Here is a 24,934-nt window from a genome sequence, read left to right as displayed (position 1 = left end):
TTTTAAAGCTCTAACCATATAACTTTGATGACAGTCTCGTCATATTCCGTTATATTTACAACGATGCGTGAACTAAACAGACATAATAAATAAAATAGTAAAAATATGGGTAAAGCAGTCATCACCGTGTAACAATTTTAAAATGAACAATTTAACAGAACACAAAAACATCTATCTACAAACACATTCATTGATTCGCATGTCTGACGTCAGAAAATTTTGTAAGTCACATATATTTGTCGTTCAATGTATATACAAACAATTTTAATATTTCACATACTAGGCAATGTTAGCATACAGGGTTAAAAAATCAAAAGTATGTAAAATTAATTTCAGAAATAGACCGAGATTCAGAATAGTCCAAAAGTTATATAGAACTTATAAGAATCCTAAAAAAGTTCATTCCACTACGCGATTGAATAATTTTGACGTGTGTGGTTCAACGTATTTTGTAATGCATAATAGAAATATATAATACTGACGGGATCGTTTAAAGTACATAGTCACGTTATAAGAACCAAATAAATACAAAAAGTCGCATATACAAAACACACTAGCAAAAAATGAAAGACAATACAAACACATTGACGGGAAGTTTAAGTACCGAGCCAAGAAAGAGGTTTAGCTAGACACAAAACCAGGTTTAATCCAACATTTCCTGTCTAATGAAATGTCCGTACCAAGTCAGGATTATAACAGTTCCTTAATCTTTAGTCGAATTTATTGTTAGGATAAAAATAAGGAAAGCAAAGTAGGCAGTAAATTATTTGGATTAGCATGCCATTGATTGAACGCTGCCTTATACATGGAAGATAAAGAAAGTTCTACGGACTTATATATAGTATGCAGGTGTTCGTGATATAATGACTGCGTTACAACTGACCATGGATATATTACAGTGTCTTTGTACATTCTTCCTACCTACATGTTTTCAACAGATGTGTTCTTGTATTATTTTAATTTTAGTTTCTTGGGTACAATTTGGAAATAAGTATGGCGTTCATTATCACTGAACTAGTATATATTTGTTTAGGGGCCAGCTGAAGGACGTTTTCGGGTGCGGGAATTTCTCGCTACATTCAAGACCTGTTGGTGACCTTCTGCTGTTGTTTTTTGTTCTATGGTCGGGTTGTTATCTCTTTGACACATTCCCCATTTACATTCTCAATTTTATTGTTGTAAAAGATAAATTGAAAACCTGTAGAAACATGATCAGGTATACATAATTCAATATAGTAAAAACTAGCAGGCTATTCATTTAAAGGAACATTAGCTACGAAATACATAAAAAATTAAATTGAGATTTGTTTTGGTTCAATCATAAATGAAAGTGCAGCAGTAAAATAATTTTAGTTTTTTAGCAGCCAGTATGGTTCACTTTTGTCAAAATAAGTTTAGAAAAATCGTTGATGAATTATTACTTGCAATTGAATAATTCGACCTCATTGAAACGAAATTCATGTGAACTTCAATTCAACCCCTTAGGTAGAGATGGATTATGCACGATTGACGCGTGTTAGCTTATTAAAAGAAAAGAATGTCAACATTAAAAGTGAAATAAAGGTCAAATATTTGATAAACTGATTCGATTCATAAACAATCATTCTAACACATGTGAAATCGAAAATTAACTTTTATGTTGACCTTAAACTTATAATCAAACAGACAGAGAAAACTTCATTTGCACTATGTTCATATATATATATTTATATTTATTATATTAATATTTTTATCTATATTGTGTGATGTGACCGTCGGTTCTTTTCGTGGTCATCTCAATGGTTAATTAGATGGCGTAAAGACTATAAAAACGCACGAAACGAAGCTACATTTTATCGAGCCCATGTCCTGAAATTTGACTTTTTTATAATATGGATAAATGTTTAAACTGTTATAAATCTGATATCAAAATTTGAGTCAAATCGATGAACATGAATTCAACAACTACTTGTGCTCCTTTCAAGGTTCCACAGACTATTCCGAAAAAAAAAAAATGTTTTCTTGTCAGTGTGTAAGTATGGTCAAAACATCTAGTATGTGCAACATCTGGTTTCTAAATAAAAAAAACTTATATTATAACATTTACGAATATATGACGCTTTTCAAAGTGTGTTTGTTTGTTTGCTTCCTAGCTTGTGAACGGTAATTCATAAATACACATCGGTTTTACTTTTTGAAGATGACAAAGGGTTTTCAACAATGTCAAAATTTTAAAACCTTTTCTTTTTTAAAAGGAACAAAAAAATGTTATTTGAAAAGGTAATCTATTGTGAAAAAATGATTTTCGGAATTACAAAATAATTAAATGTGAAAAACTAGGTAATCAAAATAAACCTGTCTACAACATTGCATTTGTAGTGGTTTAAATCGTGGCCAATGTAAATAACTTTATTAATAAGAGTTATGACAATTCGTACAAATACCTGAATATCCCACATCGAGTAGATGTATTTGAAGTGTGATAAGAACAACGAAGGAGGCCTTGGATAGATAACAAATATAGATTTATGTTGGACTTTTCAGCTACAACATTACCTGTTGGGATTTGTGTAATTTGCTAGTTTCTTTATCTTGAGTGATGTATCGAATTTTGACGATTTTAAACACATTTGATAACTATGCTTATCACGAACAATCATAATATTTATTTGTACAGGGTTTAAAAACAAGTAAAAAGCGACGTTTAGTCAAATAATATTTTGAGACAATCCATGGCATAACTATTCGTTATCTCTCATAAATTTATATAGACTATAGAACTTTATAAATTTCCTGTGTCCTACTCGTAATATGGAAATTTGGCATAAAGGCTTACTATACAAGCTTAGAAAAATAGGAATTAATGGTAACTTGTTACTTTGGTTTGAAAGCTATTTAAACTCAAGAAGGCAACAGGTTGTCATTGGTGGAGAAACGTCCAATAACGAACATGTCTCAGCTGGGGTACCCCAAGGGTCTATCTTGGGTCCTATTTTATTTCTGATTAATATAAATGACATAGTTAATGACATCGAATGTGACATAAAAAATTTTGCTGATGACACCTCAATTTATATAGTGGTTGATAACGAATATGAAGCGGCAGAAAAGCTAAATAAAGGTATTGAGAAAATACATAATTGGTCTACGCAATGGCTTGTCAATTTCAACCCTAACAAAACAGAAATAATGACCATTTCAAAAACGCATCATAAACCCCACCACCCGCCAGTGTATATGAATAATTCTAACATGGCGTCCTTCAAACGCTTTGAGTACACACCCGTGGTAAAATATGAATATATTGGTTGGGCTGTTACGATTGTACTCCCACGTCACATGATTGTTTATGAATGAATTATACGACGTCATAGAATAATGACGTAATAATTAAAGCATGTTACGGGAAAATACACGCTTCTGATACCAAAAATCATCACAACAAAGAAACGTAAACAAACGATGCTAAAATGTGGTATAAGCCCTTTTTTATATATACATAGAAGATATATTGGTAAATTATCATTAAAATTCATCCAAATTTATCTTAATATGTTATTGTAAATAGTTTGAGCATGTGACTAATTCTGTTTCCTCCGTTCTTTAGCCCCAATCTAAAAGTGCGTTAATTTATGGGAACGGCAAACATTTGCCTCCACCTAGAGCGCTTCGATCCAAAAGAATTGCCGTATTTGTCTTATAAGAATCGAAATAATTCATGGGGGCTTGAATATATCTAAATTTTACCACGGGTTGTCCCTTTATGCCGATATTTTACCCCTCGCTATCGCTCAGGGTAAAATATTATATTTGTCATAAAGGGCCAACCCGTGGTAAAATCACGATATATTCAAGCCCCCATGAATTATTTCTTAATAATATCATAAAAGAAGTTGAGTCGCACAAGCATTTAGGGGTAATTATAAATGAAGATGGAAGCTGGAATAATCATGCAAAAATGATTATTGATAAGGCTATTCCTAGATTAGCATTATTTCGAAAGTTAAAGTTTAAACTTAAAAGGAAACATTTAGAAACTATTTATTTATCTATCATACGCCCAGTCTTATAATATGGGGACATTGTCTGGGATAACATACCTAATTATTCAAAAACATCTCTGGAAAACTTACAACTAGAAGCAGCAAGAATCGTTACAGGTGGTACTAAGGTAACATCGAGACAGTCGCTGTAAGATGAAACCGGTTGGGAAACTCTCCAGTCTCGGCGTGATAAACATAAGTTATTAAAATTTCATCAAATGTTTCACGGAGATTGTCCTGATTATCTTTCTGTGTTCGTTCCAAATCAGAGACTAGATCTACACGACCACAGGACTAGGGGGTCTTCAAATTTACAAACTGTATTATGCAGAACAAGCTATTATCAAAAGTCATTTCTACCAGTCGTAGTAAACCTTTGGAACAATATTCCTGACGACATTCGTCTAAACCAATCAAAATCGGGTTTTAAAACTTATCTTTCTCAAAATATTAATAAAATACCATTGTATTTTCACTTCGGCTGTAGAAGAGAACAGATATGCTTAGCAAGACTAAGGCTCCAGAGTAATGTTCTAAGGGACCATCTATTTAAAAAAAATCTAATCGAGAACTCACTGTGTTCCTGTGGTCGAGTAGGAACTACCTCTCATTATGTCTTCAAATGTCCAAAATATAATGAAATTCGAAGGGATACTATCGGGACAATCTTTTGTTCTAATCTTAAGATTATTTTATATGGGGATAGTCTAAAAGCTGACGAGGACAATATGCAAATATTTCATAAAGTTTCTGAATACATTAATAAAACAAAACGTTTTGAAAGTTAATCTATTATATGTATATATATTATATATTTAGACTTTTTTTAAATTTTAAATATGATGTAAAATCGAGTGGATTGCCCGGTGTAGTTGATTGTGGTCGGACGTGTGTGTTGGTTCCAGTGACTGTCTAGAAAAGTAAATAAGAGATGACTGTTTCTTGTTTTTTTGGGTTTTTTTGTTGTTTTTTTTCCTCACTTTTTATTTTTTTCCTTTATTTTATTTGTTGTATTTTTATTTTGTGTGTGTGTGTGTTCATTTATTCAATGTATCATATGCTACCATAAAATGAATATACTGTTGGCACGTAATATTGTATGTTAAATAGATGTTTTTTGTTTTTTTTAGGGAGACGGATTTATAAAAGTTTTTTCAAACTTGTTTCCGAATCCCATATTTGTACTTTATGTAACATTGTAATATTTGTCCTGAAATTGTTTATTAATAAATATTGTTTAAACTAATATGAAACTTGAACCTTGGTTTCATAATTTCTTTTTTTTTAGCAAGGGGAATGGCAGAATATATATTAATTATTTCAATGCCAAGGCATCGATAATTGAGCTGATAGTGCTTTCAGGGACTAAAAGTGCACCAAGTGTGGTATCGATCAAGTCCTAGTCAAAAGTAAATTTAAAATAACAAAAATATCCGAAAATTTAAAACGGAAAGTCCCTAATCCAATGCAAAATCTTAATCTCAACATCGTCTAACGAATAGAAAACAACGATCAGAACTATTAGTGTCTGAAAGTCTTTCATCAAATGGCAAAATCAAATGATAAAACACATCAAGCGAATGGAAAAAAACTGGCATTTTCCTTACTTGGCCACTTGGTCACAATGTGTAAAAAGCAAACCATTAAAGGTTAAAGTATGATTTTTTTAAAACGCGTAACCTTGGCTTGAACCGAACAACAAGCTTTAACGGGCTACACAAGTACTAGTGTAAAGCAATTCAAACAGGTGGCTACTTAAATTATTTGCCAATCACGTAATAATTACATATCTTGAGCTTGAATAAGTAATATGGTTTTCTTAGTTTAATAACAACTCAATTACGACGTCAATCATATATTTTTAGTTAGAAAGTGAAGTTTTTTTTTATATTATAGTACATGCATCTAAATGAAATTAGAATTTCTATTGATGGTCAAAATTTTTAGGCTAAATTTATTACATTCGGGACAATCTAGACCTTGAAATGTATATAGAAAAAAAACATCTTTATAATGTTAATGAGTAAAAATTGCGTTCTAGATTTCTTTTCATTATTCATTTTTCATGTTTCAGTCTTATTGACCTACACTTATTTATATCTTACAGCAGACTTTAGCGAGTATGAAGCTACAGGTAGATTCTTTGGTAAGCTTCCTTGCTAGCTCAACCATGAAATCATTATTAGGTAAGGTACACAAGCCTTTGGGTGGAGTCAATAGTTAAACAGAGAACCAATGATCAGAACTAGTGACAGAATATAAACATTGTAAAACTAGTTTTACAAGTCAGATTTCAATCTAAATTTAAAATGTATTAATAAGTATAAGCAAATTATTTATATTTGTTGAAACCAATATCTGAATTTGTAAACTTGTGTTAGGACATCATTGCTAGCACTGATTGCAATAACCCACCATCTATCAGGTACCAAATTGCCAAATATGAGAGTACAAGGGAAAATGTTGTGGATTTTCTATAGAATTTTTATTTTTTTAGCATTGAATCAACACTAAATATTATTATACTTGAACAAAACATTAACCGTAACTCCGTTTATAATTTATTGTAATACTAAGATTATTTCAATTCAATCAAAAACTATAAGAAATAAAACTTAATTTGCAAAGATGTTTACATGTAGGTAAACCTGTTTGTATGAAACATACATATTATAAACAACCATTGATATGAGTGTTTTCATTGGATGATGAATTGGTGGTATGCTCCTCTCAATTTTAAGTGATAATCATTTCATGGTTGAGCTAGCAAGGAAGCTAACCAAAGAATCTACCTGTTGCTTCATACTCGTTGGAATCTGCTGTAAAAGTTTTACGTTTACTCTATATCTCTCTTTATTTTAGAAGCCATGCTAGCTTGTTGTTCTTAAGAGGTTTATCCACTGTATCATTAACCTGTCAACACTATGGTTATATTCCGTGGCGGGTTTAAGATTATAATGTTGATGATGCATGTTCAAACTGTAAGTAGGAAATCGAAATGTTATCATGGATATAGTTTTGGCAGTGCTCTAAATTATATTTTTCTTGCAAAGGATTAAAGTCCCATTGCAAAGTTATTTAAACATCGGTGATCCCATATACTTTATATGGTCACCATTGATTCCCTCCTAAACAGAGAAATGAAATATTATTTGTCAATTTTTTCACGTTTAATTAACACAGTGAATACCCTTTTTTCCAACATTTTCTATTTATTTGAGCGTCACTGATGAGTCTTCAGTAGACGAAACGCGCGTCTGGCGCAAATATAACATTTCAATCCTGGTATGTATGAGGAGTTTATTTTGCATGTCTTCAATTTCGACTCATGCACCTAAAACATTTTACATTTGTTTGCAATACATATTTGGACGGTTCTTTCCTAGCCAACGAACACGAAGGGTCTAGTGTACATGTGTTATTTTCATCAATACGAGCCCATCGTCCGTAGTCGTTCTTGGCCTTCCGTTAAAATGTACAAATATCTTCTTTAAAACTTTTATGCTAATTGGTAAAAAACCTTGATTTTATTAATCATTTGTGTACCAATTGTAAGAACGGTGTCCGAAATGAATGATAAGAAAATATGGACGCCTTTGGTCAGTATAATTTCTACCAATTTGTCATAGTTTTTAAGCTATTTGGGGGTAATTATTGAAGGTGTCGAGGTCAAGTTGACTAATATGTAGATCGTGTCTTGCTGATTTTTGTTTTTTATCTTAAGTTGGTTGTTATTTTCTAAATTGTTCAACATGGAATAAACATAAAACGTAAATAATTGCTAAAGCTGGTGATTAGAATACAATAACTCCTAACAATCTAAATTTGATTTATTCTTCATCATGTTTATCGGAATTTATCTTTCTTAGGCAGCTTTCATGACGATATACAGAACAAAATTGCAATTCCTACGATAAGTTTTTAGTTGGTTGGCAATCAGGGTCATCGAACTCATTTCTAAAATCAGATATTCCAATGATGATCTTTAAGATCTTTAGTATTAGGCCCGGTAGAAGACTAAAAGGAGAATATATTGTCAATTGGACAATGACGACGACAGTATTATAACTATTACATAAGAAACCAAATTAGTTAACCAATACTAAATAATCAGTCGATTAGGAAGATACAAACAAGGTAAAAATGTAATACTCAGAGATGGATTAACTCAACAAAAGGAGCAAAATTAAGTGCGTTGATAAGGTTCTTTTTTCCTGCCATACGCGCATAACTCGAACACTCAGTACCCAAGATGTCACAATCAAGATTAGAAAACAATCGATGAATCTACAGATCGGCCGACTACTCTGGTATCTAAAGTATTAAGACAGAGAGATATGTCGATATCAATAAGATACAGACACATCCAAACTGTCAACCAATTTCTGATAAGGACAGTACAACATATGCAGTGTTGTTTTCAAACTGTCTTGTTCATTACTCAATAACAAGATATTTTGTGTCGGCTAGCTATTAAAAAAGTTGAAGTTGACATAGTTAAGAGATACATAGCTTTACAAAGAACAAGGCAAACAAATACATTATACAATGCAACAGGTAAACACCAAAAGAATGACGTAGAGTATGTGTTACTTCTGAGAACTGAAAAGTTAGTTTTAAAAAAGTTGAAAACATTACGTTTCTCTTTGATTGGTGCGTAACGTTTGCCATCTGTGTCATGTTGTTTAAGATAGCAAACAGACATTACAGTTAAAGTAGTTGTAATAATTTAGAGTTTTTGTTGGTTTTATGGTTGCAAGCACTTACTAAAAATGTGTGTTTATGACATCATCCAAATATCTTGAATGTATTTATAGAAACAGTTTAGGCTAACGATGTGAAAACAATTGTAGTATACCGCTGTCATGAATTGATTTAACTGCAACAAATCCGGGTCACAATCCATCCACTTATATGCGATTCTTTTTCTCAATTGTGGTCGTAGCGATAAAAGGGTCCTGATGTACCTTTCTGTATGGATGTATTCATTAATTGCGTTTTCATAGATTGTTTTTTTGTACATCAATTTATCTATATACAGTTTCATTAGTTCTTCAAACAGTTTTAAAACACATATCGTATTTACATAAAAATATATCAAAAACAATTTTTACAGTCCATAGATAGTCATTAAAGAATCATGTTGATAAGCACTGCACATTTGAAGTGAAAGGTTAGCTCATTACTAAATCTAAATGCACTTCTAAAAAAAAAACTGTCTAATAGTTATCAAAATATATAACCGGTTCTCGATTTTCTTGTATAATCTCTTCAGCTATAAACGATGCATCCTTTGTTACTTTATATGGATTAAGGTTAGCTCTTTTCTTACGTTGCAAGTCAAATGGAATGAAGACTTCTATCGCTTCCGCAACTAAACTCCACATATGTTTAGCATTAAGAACTGAAGATTTTTTTATAAAGTTGGTTTTCGCTTTAGATATTCCAACATTTAAAGTTGCGTTCAGCATTGTCATTATGACCCATAACAGAAAAACCACAAACATGAAATAATACAAGCGACCAAGTATGGGTTCTATAACGAACAAATCATTAATGGTGTTTTTACCAATAATGGCATTTGTTAGCGTCGTTGCAGCAACAAACATGTTTTTATATGTTTCCAAATGTCTCCCAAAGATAAGATAACCAAAACACACAAATGCTAGATGTACGACAACAAAAATACACAAACAACCTGATACATCCTTGCTCACGTGAGAAAAGATATATCCCATGTGGTTTATTCTGTTGTTGAAGTTCAGTATTCTCATCAGTCTAAGCGTAATGAAAAATATATCACACGCTAAGAAAATATTAAATAGGTCATCCCATAATACAATATGACTGAAATTTACAAATTTTAGTTTGTTTCTCTGAAATTTATCCATAGAAAGGCTTATATTTACCAATCTTCCAATATATGCTATTGTACATAGGATAAATAGTGAAATAATGACTATGTCTAATATATTCCATATATCCTGCAATGATTTCTTTCCAGTGCGATGTAAATAGATGATTTTCTTAACACAAAATATGGAAATGCCAATTACAGCTATGATTTCGCAAATGAAAGTTAATATTCCGACACTACCGACATGTTGATAAGGTCTAAACTGTTTAATAACATGTGATGTTAATACTCCTCCAGTTTCTGGAAACTCATTCAATAAAGTTATATGTATAAACACATTCTCGTCTGCATTAAACAGTGTAAACTCAATGAAAATAGCTCGTGTCTGGCGATCAATCCATGAATATTTTAATATTTCCTCAATCATTTGATTGGATATCTGCAGGTTTACATTCAAGTCAGCTATAAACCCGCCTCCACCGTAGACAGCATGCTTTCCCGTAATTGGGAGACCCCATATATCTGAAGATGACACGTGTTTCCACGAAGCAGACGATATTTTGTACACTGATTCGTCAGCTGCACACGGTGGACCTTTCCACCCAACACAATAACTGTCTTCATCCTCGGCTACCAGCGAATATTTATCATAACATTGGGTTGTAACGTTCAACAAGACGGACTCAGGACAAGAATCTAAAACAAGAATCAAAACAATTGTGTATAATTCTTATATCATTTGAATATCTATAAATACTTGAATTGCATTGGTCAAGTAGAATTTTTCTCTTGGTTTACAATTCGATAAACCATGTTTCCGAAACTACTTTTGTAAGCTATTCAGGCGCGATACACATTCTTGCAGGGGTACTGGGATCTTCAGCAAGTTGAGATTATAAAACAATTGCATAACAGTTGTTTCTATTCTAATGCATATATAATAATAAAAAAAAGAAGAAATAAAATACATGCACTTGAGCTTCGAAAATGTATAAAAATAAAATTTGAATAAATTTCCGGGAAATTTCACGAATAATTTGGCGAATTTACGTCATGGCAAAACACGGCGTCATACGATTGAAAACTTCCAGACGGAAGATTATTTCGTTACTTGTACGCTTCAAATTCGGATAGTATCTAATCAACATGAAGTTTTTGAGGTAGGTGCTAGTTCATTTTAGATTCTGTTGCATTTATAGAACATTTAAATTTCTAGAAAGTCAAGATGGCGGCGTACTCCTTGGTTACGACATGCCATTGTGCTTCTGATGGTACATATAGTAGCCATCAAAGTAATAATGTAAATTAATAATCGCGTATGTTTGGCTGAAGAATTATAAGGATTAAACACATTTTTTCTAGAGATTATTGATGTGTAAACCGGGTCTCTAACTCACAAACTTGACATAAAAGTCCTTCGGACTTTTATTCAGTTTGTGAGTTAACCGCCCCGGTTTACACATCAATAACCTCTAGAAAAAATGTGTTTAATCCTATAATATGTTAAATGATTTGTTGTATTTAATTTGTTCTTGAAAAAATAGTCATAAGTATTAACCTTCCAGTGCAAGATTGATAACATTCTTTCATTACGGTTTTTCCAACGCACAGCATGCGTGTTATTGTCTAAGTTCTTACACTATGTCTCGTAGAACAGATAAATGAATTGGGAAAATAACGACTATTTAGCATGTTAAGTGTTCAGAAAGACGATGACCCAATCGCAGTGCACTTATGAACATTCTTATAAAATGTACACTTGCTTTTTAATAAAACTTCAAGTACATACAAAATATATTAAACTTTTTTTTCACGAATTCGAAGTTTCATATTACTTTGAATCTGATTTTATTAGCATGATAAACATATATATCATTTTTTGTTTAAATTCTAGATTCAACCATCATCATTCTATAGTTGGTTATAAATTTAATCATGTTAATCACATTGGATATTAATAAAAGATCGATGATCTAGAATTTTTACATTTTAAATGTTTGGCTTAACAAAATATTTAAATCAGAGATATTGTTACTAATACACATTTTAGAAAGAAGAAGCACTTACCTTCTTTGACTCGTAGCTGTCTCAGTCTCACCGGTCCTACTTTAAAATGTATTTGATCTTGTGTGAATAATCTTGCATATGCATTTAATCCAACATTATTAATAGAGAGTTTTGGAAACATGAATGGTAGTAAAGTAGAACTGATGAATGCATATAACTGTTCGCCTGTTGATACCTGTAAAGTTTAAGAACTTGTCAAAGATGATCACATGTCTTTATCATTTATTCATTTATAAACTAGCCATGCTCACAATTTTTTTTCGTATCCGTACAATTTGAAGGTTATGTTTATTTAATAATTGTAGCAAGTAATGAAGAGGACTTGTAAGGTAAGATTTTAATTTATTGTCGACTATTAACATTACACCCTGGCATGTAAAGCGTTAATTTACAATACCTTAGCTGTATTGAGCAAAACGTTCAGGATTTTTTGGTCGTCAATGCTTTTTAACTTCTTCTTTATTTGTTTTTTAACATATTTTTATTAGAACGTAACTGATGAATCTTTATTAGACGACCTAGCTTCTAGCGCACGAAAATTCTGGTATCTATGATTAGAGTATTTACACACATGTTTCTGATAATATGTAAGGCCAATTCTTACCTGACAAGCATCACCTGCAAATTATTACCTAACAAATCTTACCTGACTGAATTTGATTGGTCCATCTGTTTTTGTAACATTGGTTTCTGTTATAATCTGTTGATCAATATGTTCTTTAGAATAATACCAAAATGGATCTCTATTACTAAAACTGATGACGTACAAAATGGCCAGAAATAACACATATAAAATCAACTCTGTTATAGTATTTTTGCTTTGCATAAGAAGTTGGCGCTTCTTCCTCAGTTTCTGTACATGCTCCGGTCTTAGAGGATTCACAGCCGGTTCAATAACGTCTGCATTTGATAGACATGATAGATTTAACCATTTAACTTCGAGAATAATTCTGCATCAAGTTTTAAAAGATATATATCAAACTAGTTTGACAACAACAAAAGATATACCATTACATTATATAAATACAAAGTAACAATAATGAACGTTCAACAGATTATCGTCAGTTTCATGAATATGATATATGTATCTATGTAGGTGAATTCATTAAAACGAATACAAATACGATTGAAAGTATTAAACATCTATATAAAACATTTAATTTAAATTTTTATGCAGAAAAAAAAATGTTTTGTTTAACTTTTCAATTATTAAGATTATAATTAACCTAAATACATACTATCAAAACAAGGGGGAAAATTCCTGATACGTTATAATTCAGATTTAAAACAAACAAAACCGTGTTGAATAACCAATATTTTGTGTTGCTGTTTCTCAGCTTTGTCAGTAACTATAATTAGATTTGCGTAGCTGTCTAGTCTCTTCGAACGATTTTTTCGATTTATAGGTAATGAATTGATGAAAAACAAACTATATTTACCTATTATTAGTAGGTTACACTTATTATCTCAATGAATTGCTCAAACTGATTTCGATAACATTGTCTACAGTTTTCTGTTGTACCGTATATATTTATCATGTAAGCGTTTCTATTAAAATCAATGGAAACTAACAAAATACCAAAAACTAAGTTAAATTATAAAAATATGTCAACCAACTGAACAACTGGAAAACAACTGACATATTCCTGACTTGGTGCAGGTATTTTCCAAAAAAAAATCATCTGTCTGAATGTTTGTCTTAATATAAAACTTACCGTTATAATCCCAATTCATCACTGCCGATATGGCATGTTTCTTTGTTTCTGACCGAAGCATGTCTATATTATAGTTGGCGTTTCTGTCACGTGGTTGAACAATCCACGAGAGGATGATTGACATAATTATAATCTGAAATTAACACCATTGTATATTTTTAATGTCTTTGGTTACCTAAAATTGACAAATTTAAACAGATAATATATAATTCTTTATCGTTTTTTTAGATTTTATTCTCAATATCCAGAAGAAAAAAATGGGTCTAAGCATGCGACCCCTTGAAGCAAGTTTAGTAGCACATGACAGTTTTAAAGTTTTTGCTTTTGAAAAACAATTAATCTCATTTATGTGGAAAGCGAGTAATTACTCTTTCGAAGCACCTTAATTGAACTCCGTTTTTGCTAGGCTTGTTCAAGCCACCCATATGTTTTCTATTCAATGTTCTGGACGTTAATTCTCTTCTTGGCTATCGTTTTATCTATTCGATTAAACTTATGAACTTCAAATGCTACCTAGGTATTTTCTTTTTTTTTAGTCTCTCAAATAATGCAGACACTTATAGCGTTTCTGATATTAATTTGTATAAGTCATATGCGGAAAATACTGAATCTAAAAAAAGAGACAAATATAGTTACCAAACTCAGTGTTTTTATAAAAAAAAATCTTATCATTTCTTTTTAATTCGAAGATTGTGAATCAATATGTGGCACAACTGTGTGCATTTTTTAAAATCTGATTTATCTTTCAACGGTGACAACTTTAGTTACGAGGATAGTACACACATATTTGCTAGTAGTCAAATCGTTTGGTCTGAAACACACAAACGTAAAAAAGATGCGGTAGTTTTTTTTAAGAAAAACAAATTTTATCAAATGTTTTAAATCTACTAAATCCTGAGATTTTCTGAAACCTTGGCGTGATTTTGCCCTTTCGAATTTTGAATTGCAATCCCCATGAACGTTGAGAAGTTTTACTAGCGGATACGTTTTTATTGTCAGGCCTGGATTCTTTGAAAATGTTATTAAATATAAAAAAAAATAGTTATTATCTTAAGATATTAAACGCAATATAAAGTCTGTTATATAAATTATGGATTAACTTACTTTTAGTGGGTCTATCAGAAATATAGATTGAAAAAACGACAAAAAGAAACACAACAGCCATTCTTCTGATTTTGATTTTCCCCATTCCATACTATATAATATGAGAAAAAATCCTGAGAGGAACACCGCTATAAATATCAATATCCAAGCTATCAATACACCTGTAAAAGGAAATCGAAGGTCCGACGTTGTTTTATATTCTTCTTTGTTTCTCTTAATTGTGTTTTTCAAGCCTTGTCTAGAATTCCTGAACAGGTACGTTATAAGAAATATCGGGGGCGCTGCAATCAAAACGCTAATAAACGAAATGTAAAACCCTGTCGTAGAGAAGCTTAGAGGTCCAATTGATAATTTACTTCCGTTGTCTTGTCCATAAAACATAGCATTGGTAATCATAGTTAGAAATAACAAAGTGAGACAGCATGCCAGTCTTTGGATCCTTGTAAATACACCCGATTCTGGTCGTAAGAGTACTGATAACCACAAATAACTATCAGTAACATTTTCTCTTGATTTTTCGTTGAAATTAAACGAAAATGTTTCAGTGTCAGATTTATCTGAGACAGGAATGGCGCATTCTATGTTTCCATCTTCATGATCGAGGGATAGCCAATTGTTACACACAAAGTTAAACCTAAAAGAAAAATAAACAACGTGTTAATGAAACATTTATAAATGGCCCAGTAGTCAACACTTTGGTGCTGATCTGAATATCAATAATGTGGTCATTTTCATAATTTTCCTGTTTACAAAAGTTAAATTTTTTCGAAAAACTAAGGATTTTCTGATCCCCAGCATAAATTATCTTAGCCGTATTTGGCACATCTTCTTTTTGAAATTTTGGATCCTCAATGCTCGTCAACTTTGTACTTGTTTGGTTTTATACATTTATTGATATGAGCGTCACTGATGAGTCTTGTGTAGACGAAACGCGCGTCTGGCGTACTCATTTATAATCCTGGTACCTTTGAGAACTATTTCACAAAACAACTAAATATTTGCCAATTCTTGTAAACATCAATCTAACCTGCAGTAGTTACCAATCATTTGCCGAGGGTGACAGGAAATAGTTTCAATCAGTTTATTGTTAGATAAGTGTTTAAAACCACTATATTTGTACTATTTCGTGATGTAAATCGGAATGAGTACAATTGACCTTCTGTAGGTAAAGTGACTATCCAGATTTGACCTTACAACCTCAATATTAACATATATTTGTCTGCTATATTTCGTAGCTTGGTTTATAATAATGTGCCCGCTAGGTTTTTTCTCAATCGAATTGTTTCATATTTTTTCATATCGGTGCCTCATATCTGAATTGTGTATTAACCTTTATAGAGATTAGTTAATATAATAAGCTTAACATAGATACATGTAGTAGCAACACATTCTGTCAGATCGGTAAATTGCCTTAAATTGAACTTATACGTATATATTGAGTGTAAATAATTGAAATTTTTAAATTCATTACAGCAAATATATATATATATCCTATAGTTTATATCAATATATTATTTCTGGTTATCTTACTGCATTGCCTTTAATTGACATAAAAAGCGAAAATAAGTGAGTATAAATAATAAAGATATAAAAATTCACTTCAGCAGAGATATTGAGATATAATAGTATTGCAATATATCATCTGTGGTGTGTTAACAATAATTTGTATTGCATGTCTTACTTTTCTTTAGTCTGAATATCTTCCAATGTTATTTTATTAAGATACCACGACGCATGCTTTCCGATACCGCTGTTATCATGCCAAATCTTCAACACTGCTGGGTCGTTAATACGCTTTGACATACTCATTACAAATCTTCTAACACTACCAGTACTAAAACCCTGTCATTTTAATAAGAATCATAAAAAACATATACATGTGTTAGTTTAGATAAGAACGTACTAAACAGTCGATATTTGGCATACACAATGAATTGCCTTGTCTCTTTAATGAGATTATCTTTACAGAAAAATTATAACTGATTGTATTTTCGCCCCAAAATGTGTTTTTGTCTTTTTATGAATGTTTGCTTTTCCTTCTGTTAAAATGAATTCATTTTTTTAAATCTGATTAGATAATGAATTGAATTTATACATTTATTGTATATATGCATGATATGGAAGTGTCTTTATTTTGAAGTAATCAAGTACGACAATGTGCAGTAAAAAGTTTAAAGTCTCATTTGAATAATACAAAAGAAGATTATTGACTATCAAATTACGAAATAAAGTAAAAATAAAATATTGAACTTTTCAGCTGAGCCCATTTATAACATAGCAGAAAAAAAGTTACAGTAATTTGGTAAATTGCAAAGAACTCATTGATGCTATCAAATTTAAACGATAATGCAAACTCCTACTCGAAATATTTTGTGCCAAAAGTGGCATTATACTGATATAATCATGATAATGTGTCGATTGGACATTGGAGTGTTGGTTTTAATTTAAATAATTTGTTCATTCGTGCGATCACAATAGATCTGGCATTTTATTAGGATTTTAAGGTTGTTTGTATGATTTAAAACATGGTATAAAATTGAAGTGATGTAATATGCGAAAACAATATCAAACGTGCATCTTAAATAAATGTAAAATCTAGCTTTCTTCCCAACAATACTTTTTTAAGACCCTGGGACAGTGTGTGGGATTAAAATCCACCGTCTTTTAATAATTTATAAAGGATTTTTTGTTAAGCATGGTAAAATCGAAAATTCTCAAAGTATCCGACTCCTGACTGTTTATCTCTTGTAAGTCATTTGCCTATTGTAGTAGTTCTGGAGTTTGCAGATCCATTTAAATATTGAGAAACTGTAATTACCTTGTGGTTAAAATCGTCTAAACATCTGATGTTGGTTTTCACCTTTTTGCTCTTTAAAGCATCCCCATCTACCAACATAAATCGGATCTTAGAAGTGGTCCCTGCATGTCGACGTAATCCAGTGTAAGCTGTTACTATATACAAATACTCATCATATGGAGCATTATCAGATAGATAAGAAATTGCCCACTAAAACAAGAAAATGTGTTTTTATGATGAAAACAAACCGAAGCCGTGAAGAGTTCACTTAATCTGACTAGTCAATGAAATGCATAAAACAATGAAATACACGAAATTATAATAACATGTTACATTTGTTCATATATTTATTTAAAAAATTATTATAATAAGTATTTCTTTCGTATCGTAATATAATGACAATATAAAATGAAATATTCGTTTTTTGGCTGTCAGTATAAACGTAAACGTTATTTACTTATAACGTTTACGTTTATACAGTAAACGTTATAAGTAAACATTGTTTTTTGGCATTGCACAAGTCATGTCTTCTTTGACTATTAATGACGTTAAAATACTAAATCCCTGTGATGTGTTTTAGTCGATTTTAGTCTCTGATGCATGATTTTTTATTATTAATTGGTTTTGGCTTTTAACTAGCTGTCAGTAACTGTGAGTACTCTCAAATCGCATTTTCTTGTTAATTCGACCTGTTGATACTGTTTATAATGCTTTTTTGTTACTTTTTATTTATATGGATCTTGTCTGTACACCAGCTTTGATTATTTATAATATCTTCAATTTTTCACTTATTCTTACAACATTTGTATAAACTTCAAGATTATAAAAAACCGGTTATTTTCTAAAGTGAACATTGATTGGTTAAATATTTCTCAGTGATGTTCTGTGTTTGAATTTGTTTGTTAGCTTTTTGGTCATGAATGTTTGTCTCTAATATCTAATTAACTGTGCATTTGTATTCAGATATCGCAGATCAAATTTATTCGTTCATTGTGTAATCATACGTTTGATTGACTTAAGTCTGCTAATTGATATTGTATCGTATGTTTTTCTATGTTGTGATGTTATGCTATTGTTCCAGAAAAAGGGAGAAGGTTTGGATCCATTAAAACGTTTAATCCCGCTGCAAATGTTTGCACCTGTCCTAAGTCAGGAATCTGATGTACAGTAGTTGTCGTTTGTTTATGTAATATATATATGCATGTTTCTCGTTTCTCGTTTTGTTTATATAGATTAGGCCGTTGGTTTTCCCGTTTGAATGGTTTTACACTAGTAATTTTGGGGCCCTTTCTAGCTTGTTGTTCGGTGTGAGCCAAGGCTCCTAGTTGAAGGCCGTACTTTAACCTATAATGGTTTACTTTTTTATTGTTATTTGGATGGAGAGTTGTCTCATTTGCACTCACACCACATCTTCCTATATCTATTGTTAACGTATGTTGCGTTGCATCTCATTTTACTGTTAAAAAGCCAAATCTTAATCGTAGTAAATATTATGCCAACACTTTTGCTTGTACATTATAGACATATTATCTCCAGTTCTTGACATGTCCTTTCTCGTTTGTCTCTTTATGAATGCCGATTTTCCAAGAGATATGCGTTCATAGGTGTCTGTTTATAAAATAATCTAGGGTTTGTGTTCCATACAACATTTCCCTTCCTACATAGATTTGACTTAATGTAAAGTTACTATCATTTAAATGGTAGTGTACGTCAACTTGACGAAGCGCGCAAAATGTGTAAAATTTGATTGACTGGATTATTTGTTATTGTTCGCGCAAAACTGTCATATCCCGCATCTCATGACATTGGAATCTTATGTTAGATATGTGCCATTATTCGTTTTGTTTCCTCTTCTTTAATTCGACATGACTGATTACGTTTATTTATTTTAATACAAAAGAAAAACATACCCTACTTGGATCCTTTTTGTCTTGTCTATATGCCCAAACAGAGAGAAGCATGTAAACAGCTAACAAACAAATGACAGTTACAAACACAGCTGCATTGTCATTCAAGTTAAAGTTTGCAAATACAGATCCGAAGTCAATTGTATTTGGTGGTACATAAAATGTTGTTGCAAAGCTATTTCCTGGTGGGTTCGTACAAAGACAGACAGTGTCGTTGATAGTGGATGCACTTGAAATCTAAAACACAGTAAGGCGACAAATGTAAACTGCATCAACTCTTCTTAAGGTGGTACCTAACACTTTCACTAAAATTAATTTGGCTCGTTTAATTTTCATAAAATTTTGACAAAAAATTTACTTTTACCCTTTAATAAAAATATAAAAAATTTTAAAAATTTGAACCAACCGTTTTGTCAGAAAAATTACACTGTTTATATAGCAGTTTGACAAACACCAATTTTGATCATTGAGAAGCTTAATATTCCCTTTACTACACAACGTAATTAAAACGTTTAGCTGATTTTACAGAGTTATCTCCCTGTAGTGTTAGGTACCACCTTAATACATGTGCTAGATGTATGCCTGTATTTTCTATTTGCAAAATGAATATGATGGGAAGACAGTATATTTGCTTTGATTATAAAATATGGAATTATTGAAACAGCATATATACCTTGTCGTTGCCACAATGGTAAATTTTCGGCAGTTTCAACTTTATATTTGACTTGTTCTTCCAACTGTTTTGATTAAGTGTTGTTGATGATTTATCATGTGGACGAAGAACATGTGTTGAATACCAATATTATCAGCCTGATATCTTTGAGAAGTTTTTACAACAATTAGATCGATGTAATAGCTTGTCGATGTATCGTCCCGATGGTATCATCAACCCAGTAATCAGCACTTTGTAACCCGTTTTTTTTTCTCTCTATCGATTTATGAGTTTCGAACAGCGGTATACCACTGTTGCCTTTATTTTTGTATTGACAAATAATATCATTGATATAACTGTATTTTGTTCTGTAAATCTACTGTTCATATATTATATCAAGTAATTTGGGACAATGAGGTTTTCTACACACATGACTAGTATATCCCACAAATGTAAAACTATGACTAAAATAAGTCTTAATACGGACATCAAACTAATTGCACCATGCTTTTCTACCCTAATCAATCATGTGCATAATGAGAGTAGTCAGAGAAATCATCAGTACATATTAGAAATTGTTACAAAAGTTAAAGGTTGCTGTTTGAAGTTTTTTGACAATTTAAAAAAATATAGAATAAGTGCATATGAATATATGAAGCATCATTATAAAACTGTATATATTGTGCCAACTCTACCTGTTTAATACATTCAACACAATACTGAACCATATGATCAATAAAATGTGTGAAAGTGTTTTACGGAATATCTTTCTATTGAGGTTCATCCCAAAACATGAAAACGTTTTGCACACTCTACATTTTATCAATTAATGTTATAGCATGTAAAACTTAATTGCCTTATTCGATCACGACACAAGAAACCAATCATTAACAGGAGCCATGACAATTATTGACTTACTGTACATGATGACTTGTCCCATGTTTGTTTGGAATCATCCCAGACTCTACATCCAACGGTTATACCAACTATACTATATTCCACTATGGACGTTGATACATTAACAGAACGTCTCTTTCTGCTTATGGTTCCATTACCTTGGAAAAGTAAAATATAAGTTCACAAAATGTATTTCAATATTTCAGTGTAAGTACCCATTCAGATACACAGTCACCGAATATAGGGGAAGATTGATAATATTTCTTTTTTGAATTTTGTGTTTTCCAGGTCGATGATCATAAAAGCACTACTTTGTACACGCTTAACTTCAATTGATGTTAATTTTGTTGTTTCTTTATATCATATATGTGTTGTTCGTTTATTGTTTTGAACATCTAACAGATCCAGATTTTTTCTCGTTTGAAATTGTTTTATATTTGTCATTTTGTAAGCTGTTACAACTACTAGTATCTATGAGTTATGGGCTTTTCACATTGTTTACCTCTATGCCATTATATCTGTAGTTGAGAGTTATTCTATTAGCAAGCATACCACATTTTCATTGCCTCACTAATACATGAAACAAATCTGACCCGACGACTATGTGCATATTTTAATTTTTACAAGTGAAATCATCCTGTTCTTGCAGGGTAGAATATGTGAATACCTTCTGACTGGACTAATACACCAACATAGATGAGAGTTGGTTGTAAGTACAACTTTTCGTCAATAATGACTTGTAGTTTATCAGATGTTAGGTCTCCAGAATTTAATGTTTTCTTCCAGTCATAATTCCCCTCTGAAGGATTGTTTTGCTGGCTTATGTACAAAATATGATTGAGATCCGAAACTACATTTTCTATGAAAAATATCAAACTATCCTCTGGATTATTCCAATATAATTTGTACACGATCAATTGTGACGTGGCTTCGTTGTTGTTGATAGCAATCTGAACAGATTTTATGGGTGTTTTTAAGTCCGAATTTTTAATCTTTATCTCTGATGGTATGACCGAGTTGTTGTTGCCGTCTTCGTCTTCAATGGTTACGCTCACAGTTTTAGATGATATGTATTTTGAATCTGTATCCCAGGAAAACGGTGTGTGATCATAAATAGTTACCTTCAAAGATAATGTTCAGTAAAATAACTATTTGAACAACTCCAGTAGTGTTTAAATAAACAGTTTAGATTTTATCGAATTCGTATCTACAATATCAGGAAATAGTGTTTTGCTCAGTTTCTACAAAGTAATTATGTAAATAAATCTACTTCAATAATTCATAAATAAACTGTTCCTTCTAATACATTACAACAAGATATTAACAATAATTGTTTTCATGTGTCCATTGACATCTCAAATTATTGAAATATTCTACTAGGATTCATTTTCTTTCTGTGAATTCAAACTTATTAATAAGTAGCATTTAACATACCTTGACGTTCTGTTCTTTTGCCGAAGGTGTGTTTGATTCAATAAAGGTAACTCGAACGTCATCACTGTAAAATCCACTGGTTACCAAATCATTAACATACTTTTTATCTTGTGTTGAGTTCATATGACCATGCTGTACATATACTGGAAGTTGTTTTCGATAGTTTAACATTTCAAGTATAGTTCCAAGGGATGAAATAGCATCTAGTAAGCTGGTAACTTCTTTTTGCATCTGTTGAAATAGCCAAACTACTGGCATTTTAAGGTATTAAGGAAGTTCATAGGTATAGTCATAACGGTTAAAGGAGCCTCAAGATAAAATTGAGAAACGCATTATTTTCATAAATATAAAAATAGTAACACTTATTGATCTTACTGATCTGAAATTAATTTATGGTAAAAATAAAAAATAGACGAACAATACACAAGCCTAATTAAAGCATGTTAACGTGTTCTATAAAAATATATCATTATGCTGTTAGTAGTTTTTGCAAGAAATACAAATAATAAATATCAGAATTAAAAAAAACCCAACTGATCTAAATTTAATCTTGACAGAAGGATGATATATGGAAGTTTTTAACGACCTTTACTGGCTATACAGCCCTTAAACGGTCGAAAGATGGAAGATCGATACATTGTCATAAATTTATTTTATCAGGTGACATTTTTTTAATAGAAGGAACATTACCATTTCCTGTCTTCTCTGAAATTCGGCATCATTCCTTGTCGCTATCTTAGAAACAATGTATGCTTTTTCCATTGACGTTAAGTCACTATCTAACTGTGGATTAACTTTTTCTCGGTCAGAGAGAACGTCCATAATGCTTTGAAGATCAATTTTATCTGGTGTGTCAGCTGATGATACTGGTAACATGCTTTCTAAAGCATTGTTCAAGACACGTAATACAGCTACAAGAAACAAAAAGCGCATATTGTACTTGTATTCATATTTAATGACATTGAACGTAAAGTACAAGAATACAAAAAAGATTACAATCAGAATATCGGATATATATATATAAGATACTACGAGAAAGAGGTTGTTTATGTTTCAGTCTATGTATTCTATGTAGTATTTTGTTGATATATTTTTCTTTTGTTGTTTGGTCTTCAACTTCGCGTTGTCCGTTAAACTTATACTTTAAAGTGTCGAATGTACGCTTAGTGTTTACATGCTCTTTTGTTGAACCAACTTAGATTGAAATCAAATGAATTGTAAAATGTTGTCAGTTCAAAAAAGTCTATTCATTTGGTCAATATCACAATCAATCTTCAATTTTTAATGCAATGAAAATAATATTGAAAGAGCAGAATCAAATCCTAAAAAAATAACAATGACACACGTAATATTCATCATTAGATTTAATGGAAAAAGAGGGCTAGAAAATTGGTAATAAAAATATTGGTTTTCCATGTATTACAAATATTTCAATCTATTCTGGACTGTCAGACAATTTGTATCCGTGTTTTTTTTAAGTCTTTAAAATCACTATCAATGGTTGCAAGCTGTGACACTTATAAATAAGCTATGGATATATAATAGTTCTAGCTATCATATTTCAATTGTAACAACCTTTCCGGTGTTTAAACAATTTATATATGACTGTTTCCACCTTTTTTTCTTTTTGGGCCATTTATCAAAAAACTGTCATAACTTTCAAATGAATGCAGCAGTCGTATTATATCTGTGACATTTGTTTTTGGCGTTTAAACAGTTTATTTATGACTGTTACAACATTTATCGAGTAAGGCATGTTGTACACCAACGGTTCTAACTTGAAAATAGTTGTATCAGTCCTCTAATCAATGTGACAGCTATTTGTTGCAATTGAATTATGATAGAGGTAAACGTTTTTAAAGTTGAATCAGTTACAAAATAACTGCAACAGTGAAGTTTAACAACTGTTACAATTTTAACAAGTATTTGATTCACTGTTACTGGTATGAACATTTCTTTTTTCGTCAAGTAGTGGAAGGAAAGTTGATGTTTTGCCTTTGCAATTAATGTTAACTGTGTCATATTTTCAAAAAGCTACCGATAAGGTAACAAGCTAATAAACTTTACTTTTATCACATATAGTGATCGAATTGGTTGACACACAAAAACAACACAAAAACATATTATATGTGAGTAGCATTTTAGTATTTTTCCTACCTTCACAAACCAATAGATAGTCTTCATATTTAGGATATGTTTCATTATTTGCAAGAAGTATTAATTTGTCTAGAAGGTCTTGGTTTCCACTAAAAGCTGTAGCCTGAAACAGAAATGTTGTGTCAGGGATCTTTTCAACCACTAGAAGACATTAGAAATCATAGGCAAGCGCATCATTATGATAATGTTCTAATTCGCATGTAGTATGGTGAAATAGGTAAATGATCGATGTGCATCTCAATTCCAAATAGATAATGACATCAATAGAATGTATTCATAGTTTAAGAAATCGAACATTAAGACTGACGAATTGGCAGAATCGTCA

General features: G+C 31.3%; 1 protein-coding gene across 1 annotated transcript in view; it reads right to left on the bottom strand.

Annotated features, from left to right (window-relative positions):
* Positions 1-9,241: 9,241 nt before the first annotated feature.
* LOC134727585 (uncharacterized) overlaps positions 9,242-24,934 on the bottom strand; it is a 32,573-nt gene continuing 16,880 nt past the window's right edge. Inside the window, exons 16-29 of the mRNA XM_063591964.1 lie at positions 24,610-24,712; positions 23,143-23,363; positions 22,453-22,683; positions 21,686-22,139; positions 21,040-21,176; positions 19,473-19,706; positions 17,584-17,772; positions 16,447-16,607; positions 14,766-15,399; positions 13,662-13,794; positions 12,593-12,846; positions 11,947-12,121; positions 10,120-10,575; positions 9,242-9,558 (exon numbers count right to left, since the gene is read on the bottom strand). Of these exons, the coding sequence (XP_063448034.1) occupies positions 9,242-9,558; positions 10,120-10,575; positions 11,947-12,121; positions 12,593-12,846; positions 13,662-13,794; positions 14,766-15,399; positions 16,447-16,607; positions 17,584-17,772; positions 19,473-19,706; positions 21,040-21,176; positions 21,686-22,139; positions 22,453-22,683; positions 23,143-23,363; positions 24,610-24,712 (3,699 nt within the window). The remainder of the gene's footprint in view (positions 9,559-10,119; positions 10,576-11,946; positions 12,122-12,592; positions 12,847-13,661; positions 13,795-14,765; positions 15,400-16,446; positions 16,608-17,583; positions 17,773-19,472; positions 19,707-21,039; positions 21,177-21,685; positions 22,140-22,452; positions 22,684-23,142; positions 23,364-24,609; positions 24,713-24,934) is intronic.

Source organism: Mytilus trossulus, chromosome 8 (genome assembly GCF_036588685.1).
Source record: "Mytilus trossulus isolate FHL-02 chromosome 8, PNRI_Mtr1.1.1.hap1, whole genome shotgun sequence".
Classification (NCBI taxonomy): domain Eukaryota; kingdom Metazoa; phylum Mollusca; class Bivalvia; order Mytilida; family Mytilidae; genus Mytilus; species Mytilus trossulus.
The sequence above is the reverse complement of the archived record's forward strand: the minus strand, read 5'-3'. Positions and strand labels throughout refer to the sequence as shown.